Source organism: Dermacentor andersoni, chromosome 1 (assembly GCF_023375885.2).
Source record: "Dermacentor andersoni chromosome 1, qqDerAnde1_hic_scaffold, whole genome shotgun sequence".
In the NCBI taxonomy this organism is placed as follows: domain Eukaryota; kingdom Metazoa; phylum Arthropoda; class Arachnida; order Ixodida; family Ixodidae; genus Dermacentor; species Dermacentor andersoni.
In genome coordinates this window covers 121,627,271-121,643,866 of record NC_092814.1, presented here as the reverse complement: position 1 = coordinate 121,643,866, position 16,596 = coordinate 121,627,271, and the positions used below count along the sequence as shown (strand labels likewise).

The 16,596-nt window shown below is 45.6% G+C and overlaps 1 protein-coding gene across 6 annotated transcripts in view; it reads right to left on the bottom strand.

Moving 5' to 3' along the window:
- The window catches only part of LOC126544023 (protein BANP-like), a 52,241-nt gene extending 37,612 nt beyond the window's left edge, over positions 1-14,629 (bottom strand). The window contains exons 1-4 of one of the 6 annotated variants that reach the window (XM_072286933.1): positions 14,452-14,629; positions 8,393-8,439; positions 5,516-5,694; positions 2,482-2,660 (exon numbers count right to left, since the gene is read on the bottom strand). In XM_072286933.1, the coding sequence (XP_072143034.1) occupies positions 2,482-2,660; positions 5,516-5,694; positions 8,393-8,435 (401 nt within the window). In that variant the 5' untranslated portion in view covers positions 8,436-8,439; positions 14,452-14,629. The other 5 variants (XM_050191206.3, XM_050191207.3, XM_055061975.2 and 2 more) reach the window with 5 other exon arrangements.
- Positions 14,630-16,596: the final 1,967 nt, after the last annotated feature.

Below are 16,596 nucleotides of genomic sequence, written 5' to 3'. Positions count from 1 at the left end.
TCAGATAAGGTCACTTTTAATGAGAATAATAAAGCACTTATGGGGCTAAGTGACATAAGTATGCAAACAACAAAATGTAAGCCAGGCACCAGGCATTTGCAGCTAGTAAATGCTGGAGCTTTGTTACTGTACCCATAAACTTCTTAAAGAGGGCCTGAAACACCTTTTTAACATAGTAAGAAAATGTTGCCGATCTGTACAACAGGCCCCTGTGAACACGAGCCAAATATTATTGCACTGTATGCAGCAGGGAATTCACAATTTTCTGTTGAAACCACGAAAAATTACTTGCTCGCTTCCACAACTCGCTCAATTTATGCAGCATCATAGTAAGCAGCTGGACTCACCAACAGCTATTGGCTGATTTTATGATTACGAGAACATTCACAGTGATACATAAATGCCAATTTTCAGCTAAGTACATGAAACACACACACACACACACACACACACACACACACACACACACACACACACACACACACACATATATATATATATATATATATATATATATATATATATATATATATATATATATATATATATATATATATATGCGTCAGCAATCTAAAAAAGACAGAAAAATCATTCCATCTTTGCACTGCCAGTCTATACACAACCTTTGCGCATAGCTGCATCTGCTGCACGTGACCTCTGAGATGGCAGCGGCATGGTGTCCTGTAGTAGTGACGGTGAAAAACACAGCAGCAAAACTGTGAATAAATTAACTTTTTATTGGGTGAACCTGTGTCCACAAAAGCAAGTTATACTCAAAGCACAATGACAGTGGCAAATACAGTCAGCGATCATCGAAACCTGATCTGCCAGTCAAACATGTCAGCTTTTATACATGAGTGATCGAAGGTTCCAGAGTAATCGCTGGTGTCCGCGTGTCTTCCAGAAAGCGCTACACAATTTGCATTGCATGTGCAATCAGATTACACAAGATTCGGTGTCAAGAGACAACAGATAAAACCATCAACAACATTCCAGCAAGTTTCAATTATATGCGGGTGTGTCTTGCGCTGAGCGATAACTTTCATTTCATTTCGTGATATACTGGCTGGCGTGGACAATCTGTCTCATGTGGCACATTCCAAAAGGAGCGAAGTGTGGTACGACTGCCTAGCTAATCGGGAGATCACAACAGTCAGCATGTGGCTGACGCATGGCTGCGATTCATAGCAGCCGCCGCAGACAGACCTTCGCTCATGCAGCACTTTGGTGAACAGACAATGCGTAGAGTGCCTCGATGTGCGCACCGCTATGAACGGAGCGGAGGTGAGTGAGTGCATCAAGGCACCCTAACGACACGCACTACTCTGGCGCCATCTCGTAGCCATTGGCCATCTTGTGCGGCACTACGCTTTTCTTCTCACGCTCTTGCGATACCCTCCTCCTCCGCTTTCTGCCTCATTGCACCCTCCTCCTCCGCTTTTCTCCTCATGCTATCTTTGCTCTCGTCTTTCACTGTGCCCGTTCACTCGGTTACGAGGTACAACGCCAACGCTCGCCACAGGAATGGACGGCTAAGAGCTGCACTCTGAAAACTGGAAGGTTGTTCAGAAGTGAAAATAGCACTTACATAGTTCACCTTGCATCTGTTGCAAGCAAACTTAATATCTGAGTAGTACAAGAAGCCACAGTCATAGGGTGACAGGACACTACAGCACAGTATTTGAAATTCATGCAAAACATGCGAGGTTCCTAATTCATTAAAATACCAGCATGTGGCCATTCTTGTACTCAACACCATGAACACATGGCAATCTGCAGGAACCAGCCAATTTTCAGTACCTTGGAAGTTATTTCTTCTGATGATCCCACCACTATTGTGCTCGGCAGAAAATAGCGATAATAAGTGATTGGGTCCTGATGGGGTTTCACACCTGGGATATTAAGATTGCAGTGGTGGAAGGCTGGTGGAACGAAGAATGCTAGGCATAACTTTAAGAGACAGAAAGAGAGCGGTTTGGATCAGAGAGCAAACGAGTAAAGACGATATTCTAATAGACATCAAGAGAAACAAATGGCGCTGGGCAGGTCATGTAATGCGCAGACTAGATAACCGTTGGACCATTAGGGTGACAGAATGGGTACCAAAGAAGGGAAGTGCAATAGAGGATGGCAGAAAACTAGATGGGGCGACGAAATTAGGAAATTCGCGGGTGCTAGTTGGAGTCGGTTGGCACAGGACAGGGGTAATTGGAGATTGCAGGGAGAGGCCTTCGTCCTGCAGTGGACAGCAATAGGCTGATGATGATGCTGGTGGAAGGCTCGTGAAATTTCAACACCCTGAGGTCCTTTTATGTGCAACTGTGAAACCTTAGCATACAATAATTTTGTATTCTATCTCCATCAGATGTGGCAGCCTCAGTGGGATATAGAGCTGTCCAAAGCTTATATACAGGGTCTGTTGCACTGGTGAACAAGGCTACTGTCACTCAACCACAGGACAGCAAATAGCTGCTGTCTCACCTCGTGTCACTTGAGGGTGTGCTGGCGGAGCTTGCAGCAGGTGTTGGTGTGCTTAACATTGCTGTCAGATTGTGGATCTTGTCACCAAGAGTGGTGTAGCGGGTCTCTACTGCACTCAGCTTGCTGGAAATCCCCTCTAGCCTCTGCAGAACCTCAGCCTGCAGCTCTGCCAGTTGTCTCTGTGGAGCACATGGTAGGAAGAACAGTTTTGCTGCGGACCACATTCATCCATAAAACTGTGCGCACTTGAGTGTTCTAGAAATTTTAAAACATTAGGCAGTTGAAATAGTACCAGAATTTTTAAAAATTATGGAGTTGATTGCCATATCTTGCAAATGAAGTGTTAGAAGCAATAACCATGCATGACTTTGCATGTGCTCTCTATCATCAGTGCCTTCGCACCTTCTGTGCAACACCAAAATGGCGCCAAATGGAGTAACAAACATTGATGCCAGCCCATTTTTTCCAAAAGACCCTATGCAGTGGTAAAAAAAACCCTGCATGACCTTCTGCAGCCTTTTGCCTTAGATCTACGTTTGACCTTACGCACAAACTCTGGCGGGAGTCCTTGTTCAGTACCTGTTCTTTCAATAGAGTTGAATATGCCGTTTCTTTGTCCCCCTCGACACTTATTTAACACACTCTCAGTCAGCTGCAGTAAAAGCTGATTCACAAGAACTGCATTGTTCAGATTTCCAGCTTGCCTATCTTACTTCTTTTTTTGTTTCGACATCACCCATGCTGGAGAAGGTTCTTTCGGTCACTCCATTAGAGCATGTTGTGGAGATATTTACCAACTCTTGTGTGTTTATTATATGTCATTACCTCTCTGAGTTTTGCCAAGAACGATGTGGTCGATTTTGTGTTCAGAATTACTTTGTTATCGCTAGTAAAGTAAGAAGGTTACAGTCTCGACTCTAGTTCAATTATGCAAAAAGGATTAGGATTAGGCAAAAAGCAAACATGATGCTTAAGAAGTGTGAACAGCTTTAGTCTGACCTCCAAACTAAAAGGAGCAGTTGCTGGTGCTATGAATTTCGCGCAATAAAAAACGTCCGAAGGATGACAGTTTTTAAAGCTTAACACCGGCAGTCTCATAAAGCAACTAGCAGAGAATATGGAGGTTCTGCACTCCAGCTTGCTTCGTAGCTTCAATGCATGTGGCTACACATCGCTTGCAGTCTTTGCCTAGAGATAACCTTCCTTCAATGACTGCAAAACTTGCATGTCCATAGGGATCTGCATCCCTCCTATCTACGGTGCTGGCTTGGACAAAGTTGCACACAAAGACCATCTGCCCCTATTATGCTCCAAATTCCTGAATACGTAAACCAAAAACAAGTATTAGTTTTAGGCATGTCACATGATAAGTAGGCACAGCCTGCCAAATTTCCTGCTTCTTGATTTTTTTAGAGGTTTGCCAGGGTTTACTTTCGAGGTCTCTAAAAAAATGCCAGGCTAGAAAAAAAGAACTACATCTATCTAAAAATTGTAGGACAGTTCTACCAAGCAAAGAAAATGCAGAAAAACCCTGACAGGTAGGATAATAATCTTACAGTTGGCAATACTGCTGACAAATAATAAGTGGCATTGACCATTCTTCAAACCAATGTGCCAGTGTCCACGCACATAGTTTATTAGTGCTTTTTTTTTTTTTCATGCGAAAGCATCGAAGTGCCCATTGAGCAGAAAAGCTGGCATCTGTAGCCAAAAAACGGCACCTAAATTCCTAATGACTGCGATACCCCGTCACATGCGCGCCTCGAAGGAGCAGAGCAGGCGAAGGGGGACACCTGTTGCCACGCTGGCATGCCAGGTTTTACGTGAGGGGAGAGGGCATCGCCGTGACACCACGTCACCCTCACTGTCAGAAGCTTGTGTTATCCATGCGTTCCTTGCCCGCGCAAGCTTGCACCTGCGTTCTAACTTTGCCTCGGTAATCGCCATAAAGAAACTAATGTATAAAAAAAACTGAATAACTTCAAAAGGAAATAAGTTGGCCGTGAGTTTTGAACCTACAACCCCACGCTCAGAAGCCGTGTGTCTTACCCACTGGGCTAAAGGAGCGCCTCCTAGGTAGCAGGCCTGTGCGCTCTACTTTATGGCATCATGCTACTTGGACCGAAATTTTCATTGCCAAGACCAGCGTGACAAAAGCTATGATGCCTAAATTACCGTGGCTTACTCAGAAGCGTCCCCATTAGATTCTATGGCAGTCGGGCAAGATAGCATGACATCACGGATCGAAGTGCACCGGTCTTTGCTATCAAGGAGGCGTTGGCCAAGCGTCTCAATGCGCTTGCTTGCCTGCAAGAAGTTCATAACTCGAAAGACCGATCAGCGGCATTCAATTGGACATTAATGCTTTTGCATTCACAACTCATAAGAAGTGCTTAGGTGTCCTCACATTTTTTTCTTTGTACCTTCTCGACTGCTTAGGTCTTCTGCTGTTATTGCATAGAATAGCCTTCCCAAATGACATTGTGAAATGCAATGTTTATTTTTAGCAGATTCTCGGATGCATCAAACTCTACGACTGACAAGTTACTGTTACTAGCTTCATTAGATCACATGAAAAGACCAGATTTTGTTGAACCAGTTACATAAGATTGCAATGGCATCGGTCAACACATTGATGTTCTAACTAGCAGGACTTTATGATTTATTTATTTTTAGAACATTCTCTCATCTGCTTTAGGCTAAATGAAGACCACTGCTTCTTTGTTATATAATTTCAAATTTGGCTTAACTAAAGTGCACTGAACCTATAAGAAACTAAACATTCTCAATTCAGCTTAAAGGAGTATTGACAATTTTCTTTAACTTTTTTTCCTAGGGTATTGATGTCCAAAACCCCAATTTAAAGAAGAAAAAAAGTTGAAAATGCTCTGTCAGTACTCCTTTAACAGAGCTGGTCTCGTGCTTTTTTCAAAACCAGTCTGGATTCCGGAGCAGTACCATATGAACTGCACCTCTCAGCATAAACTGCCCAAAAGGCTTTCGTTGTGCTATTGAAGCAGTCAAAAAGACCTACTGCCAAGTCATCTTGCGCAGTGGTGCCGCCAGCCAGGCTGTTCTCCTCATCAGGGGGCAGGCCAGCCATTTTGGCCAGCAGGAACTGGCCACCTCCAACAGGCACCAACCGCAGTGGTGGGCTACCAGCCTGTTCCGTCATCTGGTCCACCAGTACCAGCCCTGGCAGGCTGTCCCCTGCTATCAAAGCAGTCCCAACATGAAAATTTAAACCCAAAGTGCCCTCATGAATAACTGTTCACTCATAGATTGCTGCCTTGTGTGATGATTCAGTGTTTGTCGATGTCTCAACAAGTGCGCTGCCTTTAGAATAATAATAGCCAACCCATAAGCCCACCAATACATCCTGATGCCTTCAGTCATTTCTTAACATTGACTACTGCCCTGGGCATACATAATTTGACTTTAAAGACAGTGCAGCCAGCCAACTTTCAATGTTTCCATATTCACATAACAGTAGCACACAATAAAATGTGATATTATACAGGCCTTTGACATCCACCATGGACACAGGTAACAAAGTCAAGTGCTGTGGTTTATGCAAATACACAATGCCCAGATGGCAGCACCCGCAAGGCTGCTGCATGAGATAGCATGTTTAGACTCCATTCTTCTGAATAATCAATGCCAGAACTGACAGCAACAAATAATGTCCCAATTATTTATTATGCTGCGTTACACCAGTATGCTGCACATTTTGTCCATACGATGCGCAAGAAAACCAGCATATAAGAAGAATCGGCTTTGTTTTCAACACAAAGGTTGGGTGCCCCAAAGGCAAAAAGCTGCCACAGAAAGGTTGACAGGACCTAGGGACATATGGACAGTTGCCCACAGTGGATCTTACAGAAAACTCAAAATTTTGCAGGACAACACAGAGACGTTACCATGAGGAACCAAAACCCGAAAAACAGAGCGCACTCTTAAGGCTAGCTTAAAACAAATACAGCCACTATGACACATGCCGTAAGAATTGCTTGTCTTCAAACTGTGCAATAAACAATATTTACGCAAAAGTTTAAACCTTTGAGTCAAACTATGCAGGTAGTCCATAGAGTTCCGTGAGGCAAGTTGAGCTTAGAAGCAGGTGCCCATGAACATGAGCACCTGCTTCTAAGCAGACTGTGTTCACTAGGTTGCAGGCTCACTGAATCGTAAACATGATGAATGGATGGTTAGGCTAGTTGGTATGTCATCACTGAAAAACCAGAACGCTGTGACAAGGAACCATAGTGTCTTCTTTATTCATGTTTTGTTGTCGTGGCCCTCATTTCCCTAAACACATTAAATAAGCAGCAAAGGTCCGAGAACAAGGACAATAAGACTGTGTCCAAAACCAATTATGACAGCTTACTGGTATCTGCATGCTTGGTATATAGGTACCAATCTATCGGCTGTCAATTATATGTTGTTTTTCACTTGTCAATGCAATTACACTTTCTAATAATATGGCTCTGAGACAATATACACAGGCCTGTTCTTTTAATCTTTTCTGAACATTTTTATTTTTTTAGATATCTGAAAAAACAAAAAGTGACAGAGCAGTAATGTTTCCAAATTCCTGTTACATTTATTTTCTCTGAAGTAACAATCGACATTGGCCTCTTATTTCACATCAAGAAACATTTCACCTAAGTTTCAACCTAAGTGACTGTCTCCTATAACAGTTCATTTCGATACAGTCTCAGTCTTATTATCGGCCTATTTACGCCTACTGCAAGACAAAGGTCTTTCCCTGTGATCCTCAATTACCCCCGTCTTGCACTAGCTAGCCCCATATTATGCCTGCAAATTTCCCGATTTCAACACCCCCCCTAGTTCTCTGCTGTCCTATAGACTGTGCTTCCTTTCTCTAGGCGCCTATTTTGTAACTCTAATAGACCATTGGTCATTGGCTCTACATATTACATGGCCGGCACAAACTCAATTTCTTCCTCTTAATGTAAACTAAAATACCGGCTACTCTTAACTCTCTAATGCACACTGCTGTCTTATCTTTTTTTAGTTTTATTCAAAATACCTTACCAGGCCCAATAGTGAATGTTTTCCTGTCTCTTAAAACCTAATATTTTTCTTTCCAATGCCATCTCAAGCTTCTTTGTTAACCTCCAAGTTTCTGCCCCATATGTACCAGTGGAATGCAATTATTGTACACTTTTCTTTCCAAGGATAGCAATAAGCTGCCCATCATGACTAGGTAAATGACTGCTATATGCACTTCACCCATTTTTACTATTACAATTCTTTCTCGTGATCAAGGTTGCCTGTGATTAACTGGCATTGGTAAACATACTCTTGTACTGATTGTAGAGGCCGACTGTCAATCTCAAATTCTCATTCTTTTGAAAGGCTGTTGAACCACTAAATTTTCAGTCACTTATCAATAAGCACATCTTCAAACCTCATTGAAAGCACTGCTAACACTAGACTGCATGAATAATGAACAAGAAATGCATGTGCTAACAAAAAACTTTTCTTCGTCTTCCTCAGTCACATTAATGACTGCTCAACGAGTATATTTTCAATGCACAGTAAATTCAAGTATTTCATTATTGCACACTGTAGTAAGTATTGACTGCAGTTATCTTTAACTCTGAATCCAAAACTAAATACAAGAGCTAATATAGAGGTTTAACAATCTGCATATAAGACACTGTTTGGTTAAACACCAGCACTGCACTCAACAGAGTCACGTCATTTTAGATTATCTGCTTAAGATTATTCTTATACATTCTGAAAAAAAGAAAATTACAGTGCTTACGGCTTTGCAAGGCAGCAAGAACTTTAAATTGTTTTACTCAAATTGGTGTTTAAAAAAATGCGTGTCAGTCATGCACGCCTCAAACACACTAGAAAAGGCAAGATAAGTAATGATCACCATTCACTGTCAGTTGAAATGATGATGGAATGTCGTCCGCCATCCTCCTAGAAAGAAAAAACATCGTTCCTCGTGAATGTTTACCGAAAATTTTTTTAATGAATTCGTTGTACAAATAATTTATTACATTTACCACATCTGCTTACACTTCCAGGCATCTCGTACTTAAAACGCGCACTGTGACGCTACGTAAGAATTCCTATAATGTTACGCTGCTAAGTGCTAATCCCCACTATGGGTACGCGCCACTACCACTCAAGTCAACAACCATCATCACACATGCTTTGACGAACGCTGACACATTGTGCACAAATGTTTTGTCTGCTCACGTTTGACAGTTGCAGAAATTTATAGACAAGCATTATGGAGTGAAGTGCGAGAAACGTGTATAGAGTAAGAAATACAGATTATAATTTCAAACCGCACTGCATTACATTTGGCGAGAATGAGGTACAATACACGATGAAAAGTACATCGGAAATGACAGTAAGAATTGGACGGAGATTGAATGCACCCAGCTTTATTTTGTCTGCCACACTGTTCATTAAAAGATAAAGAAACTGCCTGAACGGTAAGGAGCAGAGCCATGCAATGGTCTATCAGGGACAATTCTCTCGCCCACGAAAACTTGCATGACGATGGGCCGCGAGCATGGTTTGATAAGCTCAACGGCAACGTTGACCAGCAGGTGCTTTGTATTTAAATAGTAACATGTTCGCAGCTCTTTTCTACAAAACAAGCACTGCGTTCATGATGATGCCTACATTGAGAGCCAGTTCTGTCCACAATGAAGACGAGGACAACGGGCGCCAACACATACGAAGAGCAGCAACAGCAGACGAGCCGCCACTCATAAGTAGCGCTAGCCGCAGGGGCGCCCAGGTGTGCGTGTTAACGTAAGGCCGAGGCCTAAAATGAATTGCCATGATCTTGTTGACACAACTGAAAAGTGCACGTAATTCGAACGTCCTTTGAAGCAGCAAACACTTCCAACGAGAGCGGCACAAACAGAACCTAACAGTCAGCGCCCCGCAAAATCTCAAACGAAATCACGTACCTTCTCGATATCGCGATAATGGCGTCTCTTCTCGGCAAATTCGAGACGAGTGAATATGACGTCATAAAGTCCAATTTTACTTATTCAAGAAATGCACTCAAACAGAATGAAATATCAAACCTTAACATTTCTTAATTAGAGCTACGGGTAGCTTTTTCGTATGTTTAATTATATCTTCTTAAACTCTAAAGCTCTGAACACACCTCGAAACCGAAACTGCACGACGTTTGCAGTGACAAAAAGGATCCAGGAGCCGTTTGCACCATATTGCCCGAATCATTTTGCCTGTGGATAAACTTTTCCAGGCCTTTAAAAACTCCGTGCAAGTGTCGCACAGTAAGCGAAGGCACAAAGTTTTGCGAAATTGTCATTGGTGATACATGCGCGAAGCAATTTGCTTATGGAGCTCGTTCCTTTCACACCTCAACCCGCTTCTACCGCGTAACGCAAAGTGTCAATCGATGCAGCCAGATCGAGCACCACAAACAGAAATTACGCGATACTGCATTTTGCAATTGCGTCTCGTTGAATGCTCAAATAAATGAACAAACTATGCTGTGCAGTGCTCGCTGGAAGCAGTTGGGAACGTTGTGGCACGTGCAAAGTGGCCCTCCATTTTTGGGTAGTTCCCGCTTAGAATTGCGTACAATTAACATGGGTCGGCAAATGTTTGAGCAGAGGCCCTTAAGTTAAGCCTAGTCATCCAGCATTTAATTAAATGGTTGCTAATGTTCTTCGAAAGGTGGAAAGGTAGAGAGTTATTCTGTTCCTGGACCATCCGGTTGCATACTTGTTCATACAGATTTCATTCCTAAGAGCCAGTTTTTTCCTTTTTGTAAGCCAGAACTCGTATGGTATGTGGGAGATTAGAAAGAGGAAACTAAAATAGAAGAAGAAACAAGCAGATCATAAAAAAGGACTTGCGCAAAGAGGTGTACAATCACATCTACAAGGTGTTGCATCTGGGTCGCAAGCCCCAAGGGTAGCGTTGGCCTGGCGCACAACTGGAAGCATCCGAAGGTCCTGGCAAAGGATGAGTCGACTGCTAACCGAACAACTTGTTTATTATAGCATCGCAAAAGAGCGGCCGGTCAGGTCGACCGAAGTGGAGAGACGGGAGACCACGTTACTCGACGGAAGAAATCGGAGCCTCTCTCGGCGTCCGTGGGCTGCTGCTTTTATACTCTCGGAGTCGAGGGCAAGGAGGAACGGCTCGGGATGAGGCGCACGTGACGGCGCCGCCGGGCACGTTGAGACTAGAAGGTGACGCATCCGCCGGGCCGGCGCCGGTCAGACCTCCTCGCTTCACAGTTGGGGAGCTCCTCTCCCCGGCTGCCGCGCTTTGACAAGCGTGGGCACCAACATGCACACACACGCACACACGAAGACACGTGGCATTGAAACATGCCTGGACGCGCATGGCAGGAGGCGTTGAGGCAGCGCTGAACGGGCCAAAATGTTCGCCGCTTTGAACGAAGCCCCGGCGTCCGTCGCATCCGCGCCGGCTACACCGCGCGTCGTAGGCGAAACGTAACAGACCGCCCCGCCGGGAGAAGGAGATCCCGATGGTCAGGGGACTGCATCCGCTGTCCGGAGGGATGTCGCTCGATGATGCTCGTAACCGAAGTCGGTCGTCCCTCGGCGTTTCTTGGGCGCAGCGCACAGAGAAGGCCTCGTTCTCACGTTCAGGTTCACACAGGACACTGCAAAGTGACTTCGGGAGAGTTGCCAGTTTTGTTCTCGTTCCCAGCAAGCGTTAGAACTACGCAGAAACTCAACCGCTCAGTCAGCAAGCACGACACAACCCTCACTAAGCCATGCCAGGCTCCTTCCCCTTTTATACTACTGCCTAGTTCCTTACAGTAGTCTAGCAGCACTCAGAACGCGTCCACAAATTAGAAAATTGCACTAGAAAGCACGTCATGACTTTGAAACACTAAACAAAAGCAATATGTTAAAAATCCTGCCTCAGGAAGAAAAACATCAGTAACAAATAACTTTGAGGCTGATTCCTACGTTAGGGGCCTCGACTTAAGCCATCGGCGTTACCGTTGAGACTCCCCTTTTTGTAACGCACCTCAAAGGAATATTGTTGCAAAGCGAGGCTCCAGCGCAGGAGGCGGCCATTTTTGGAAGAGATGGTCTGCAACCATTGGAGAGGGCAGTGATCCGTATCGAAGCATGCGAAGCGGAGACCGCAGCGAGCGACCGTACACCTGCAGCTCAGCTGGCGAAAACCCCGTAGCCGCATGCGGCGCGGTCCTTAATGCAAACATCACCCCCGGCAGACACAACTCCCAGTCAGTTTGTTGTTCAAAACACAATGCTCTCAACACGCGCTTCATGACGGAGTGGAGCTTCTCAACGGAATTCGCCTGTGGGTGGTACACTGAGCTGTGTAACAGCTTTACCCCGCACCTTTCGAGAAAGGCTGTCGTCAAAGCGCTAGTAAACACTGTGCCCTGATCTGACTGGATTTCCGCAGGAAAACCAACTCGCGCAAATATGGACAGTAGTACATTGACTATCGCAACTGAGCTGAGTTCTTTAAGCGGACTGCTTCAGGGAACTTTGTCGCTGGGCAGATCACAGTCAAAATATGTCTGTACCCCGTGGCTGTTACCGGCAGAGGTCCCACTGTATCAATAACGAGCCGTCTAAAAGGCTCCGTAATGATAGGTACCAACTTCAACGGCGCCCTCGATTTGTCCCCTGGTTTGCCCACCCGCTGACAGGTGTCACATGTCCTCACAAAGTGTTCTGCGTCACGAAAACACCCTGGCCAATAGTACTCTTGCAAGAGACGGTCCTTAGTCTTCTTAACTCCTAGGTGTCCGGACCACGAACCTCCATGCGACAAGCGCAACAGATCCTGACGGTAGCACTGAGGCACGATCAGCTGATCGAACTCCACTCCCCTGCGGTCTAGATACTTCCGGTACAGGACCCCACCTCTTTCCACAAAACGAGCATTTTTCTTGGCGATACCTTCCTTGACATTGCAGCGCATGTTTTCTAGGCTGGCATCCTTTTTTTGCTCGGCTATCAAAGCCGACCGGCTGACTTTTAGCAACCTATTGAGTCCATCTGACGTAGGCGCGATGAGCAAATCTGCAGATAGCTCTTCTAACTTTCCCGTGTCGGGCATTTCCTCTCCAGTATCTGGTGCCTTCAACGCTACAGGCTCAAGTTTATTCAGTTCGGACGTGCTCTTAATATCAGCTTGCTGCGCCTCTGACCCTTTCTCATTGTTCGACAACGTCGGCCCCGCAACTACCGCCTTTGCAGCGAGCTCCCGAACTTTCGATCTGGTTAAGGCCTGAACGCTAGCTTCACCATACAAAAGCCCCTTCTCGCGCAGGAGGTGATCGGACCTGTTCGAAAATAGGTACGGGTACTGGGGGGGCAGCATAGATGACACTGCGGCCTCCGTCTCAAGCGCTCCGAAAGGTCCTTCAATAAGCACTTTTGCTACGGGCAGACACACGCTATGAGCTTCCACGGCTTGCTTGATCCATGCGCACTCGCCCGTGAACATATCGGTTTCTACGTAAGAGGGGTGAACTACATTCATTGTAGCTGCGGAATCGCGAAGCACTCGGCACTCTTTCCCGTTCACGAGGCGGTCTCGCATGTAAGGCTCGAGAAGCTTCATGTTCTCGTCAGTGCTGCATAATGACAAAAACACGACTTTTGTTTTTGTTTCCGGACACTGCGCCGAAAAGTGACCCGGCTTCTGGCACGTATAACACACGCGCACTTGCCTCGTCTCGAACCGCTTTCTGCGTTCGGCTGCCGCCGTCTCCTTACGTTCGGTCGGACTGCTTTCACTCGCATCCGCACTACGTGTGTCCCCCCTTGCTCTCATGGGCGTGAACTTCGGCCTCTCAAACTTGAAGCCAAATTCACCCTTTTGACCGTCCTTAGCTCCGCGAGCCCGACGCGTCACAAACTCCTCGGCTAGCTCGGCGGCTTTAGCCACCGTACTAACGTCTGGCCTATCCAAGACCCAGTACCGCACGTTCTCAGGTAACAGACTATAAAACTGTTCCAGCCCGAAACACTGCAGAACTTTCTCGTGGTCACCAAACGCTTTCTCTTCTTTGAGCCACTCCTGCATGTTTGACATAAGCCTGTAGGCAAACTCTGTATATGGCTCACTTCTGCCTTTCTCACTTTCCCGAAACTTCCGACGGAACGCCTCCGCTGACAGCCTGTACTTTTTTAGCAGACTCGATTTCACTTTGTCGAAATCCTCTGCCTCCTCTCTCTTCAAGCGAGCGACTACGTCGGCCGCCTCGCCGGGTAACAAAGTTAGCAAGCGCTGTGGCCACGTTTCCCGAGAGAACCCCTGCTTCTCGCACGTTCGCTCAAAGTTAACCAGGAACAAACCAATGTCCTCTCCAAGCTTAAACGGCCGCATCAGGTCAGTCATTTTGAACAATACTCGTTCTCCTGCACCGTGTGCCTGGCTTCCATTACGAGCGCGTTCCAGCTCTATCTCGAGACGCTTCATTTCCAAAGCGTGTTGACGGTCGCGCTCCTCTTTTTCTCGCTTTTTGTTCTGTACGTTCGCGCTCATCTTTCTTTGTCTGTTCTTTACGTTCGCGCTCATCTTTCTCTTTCTGTTCTTTACGTTCGCGCTCATCTTTCTCTTTCTGTTCTTTAAGTTCACGCTCCTGTCTCTCTTTCTGTTCTTTAATGGTCTCAAGGCATTCCGACAGCTCGTCATCCTCCGCTTCTAACTCAAGAATAGCCCTTAGCAGTTCTGGTTTTCCGAGTTTGTCTGAGACATCCAGACCCAACTCTCTTGCAAGCTCCAGCAATTTCGGTTTGCGCAACGACTTCCAATCCATGGCTGCTCTGAATGCTGCTTTCTCTACTGCCTACTATTGTCTTGCCGCAAACTAACCCGGCAGCAACGACAACCACAATTACCAGCTCTGTTTCTGACACTAACAAAAGCCTGGCAAAACTCAGAAGAAGAAAGTCCCGCACTCACCAAACCTCGCAGCCAAGAATTCAGCGCAGTCGTCCCGCCGCAGGCAACCAGTCATCACACAGGGCTCGTTGCACTGCTCCCGGATGGTCGTTGTGCTGCTCAGCATACTTCACTGCTGGCCTCCGTTGTCGCGATCTCACCGCTGGCAGCCAGTTGTTGCATCTGGGTCGCAAGCCCCAAGGGTAGCGTTGGCCTGGCGGCCTGGGGCACAACTGGAAGCATCCGAAGGTCCTGGCAAAGGATGAGTCGACTGCTAACAGAACAACTTGTTTATTATAGCATCGCAAAAGAGCGGCCGGTCAGGTCGATCGAAGTGGAGAGATGGGAGACCACATTACTCGACGGAAGAAATCGGAGCCTCTCTCGGCGTTCGTGGGCTGCTGCTTTTATACTCTCGGAGTCGAGGGCAAGGAGGAACGGCTCGGGATGAGGCGCACGTGACGGCGCCGCCGGGCACGTTGAGACTAGAAGGTGACGCATCCGCCGGGCCGGCGCCGGTCAGACCTCCTCGCTTCACAGTTGGGGAGCTCCTCTCCCCGGCTGCCGCGCTTTGACAAGCGTGGGCACCAACATGCACACACACGCACACACGAAGACACGTAGCATTGAAACATGCCTGGACGCGCATGGCAGGAGGCGTTGCGGCAGCGCTGAACGGGCCAAAATGTTCGCCGCTTTGAACGAAGCCCCGGCGTCCGTCGCATCCGCGCCGGCTATACCGCGCGTCGTAGGCGAAACGTAACAAAGGTTTTCACATTGCTATTGACCTCCACGACAACAAGTTCGTTAGCAGCTCGTTCCTTAATTTTGAAGCTGAAAAATAGCTTTCAAAATTTCAAGTACTTAACAGGCAGAAAGAACTTCAGTAACTCTTCCCACAATAGACAAAATCACATCAAATGGTTTTGTGTGCGTTTTGATAACATAGTTTCTTGTGGTTCCGGTAGAAGTGTATAAGAATTCTTCCACGTATCGTAGTCGACAGGGTGAAAGATTGATGCAAGTTGCAACTGTTCTGAATGATTCGATCTGCTGCAGCGGAGTCGGAACTCCTGCGCTGAGGCACTGCAGTCACCGAGCAAACGCATGGAGTAGCTAACTTCACCCAATTTCCAATCATAATTAATGAGGTTAGCGTGCCTTTAGGCAGCTTACAAATTTGCTTTCTTGATTTAAGCAAAATAGTTCATTATTTGGGCAAACTCGTCCAAATCTCGTAATGTTTGCATCCCTTGAAGCAATGTGCGGTGCTATAGCACGACACCTATTAGCTCCTTTAACAACCCCTACACTCTATGTGCATCTGGTGAAGGTGCCGTTTCACTGTCTCATTACTGCCAATACGATGGTGCAGCAGGCACGATCACCTTTCAGTTGTTTCTAATTTTTCTTATTTGACTGAATGTGCAATTCTGAATGTCATTACATGAATCAAATAATGTACATTTGATTCATCTATCGACATTCAAAACTGCAGCAAGCTTTTTTTCTAATGACACTCCACACAACCTATACATTTAACTTTTTCTTTTAGAAACGAAAGAAGTGCTTGGTATTCTATTCGATATTCAAAGTTTAGTTTTTCGAATATTCTATTCAATAGGAAAACTTTGCTTTTCAAACATCCCTAGGTCCAGGCATAGGGGCATGTTTTTACATCTTTTTAACTGCATACTTGATCACGTGATGAAGCTTTACTAGAAAAAAGGAAAAATAAACATCACAGGCTGTTGTTCTGCTGAAACAAGCTAGCCATACAATATGGCACTATTGTATACATGAGGACTGTCTCATTGCTTTGCTTACCTGCATATACTAAGCCCAAAATTGTGCGCACAGAAATATTTTGAAGACACTGGGCCTTACGCCATTCAAGCAGCAGTACTAGACACCAGAGGTTCTTAAAAAGAATTTAAATAGTGGGAAATGAGGTGCTAGTGTCTATGGGATCTGCAAGTACGGAGAGCCAGCATGAGAATAATAGGCAATACATGGATTTGCTAAACTTCGTCCTTCTGGCTTCAAACAAATTCGTGACATTGCGAATTGGCAATTATTTACAACAAAACAAAATTATAAATTCAACAATTTACAATAATTCATGTGTATGGACACTTATTGTCTTCATGTATTTAAATGGTTATT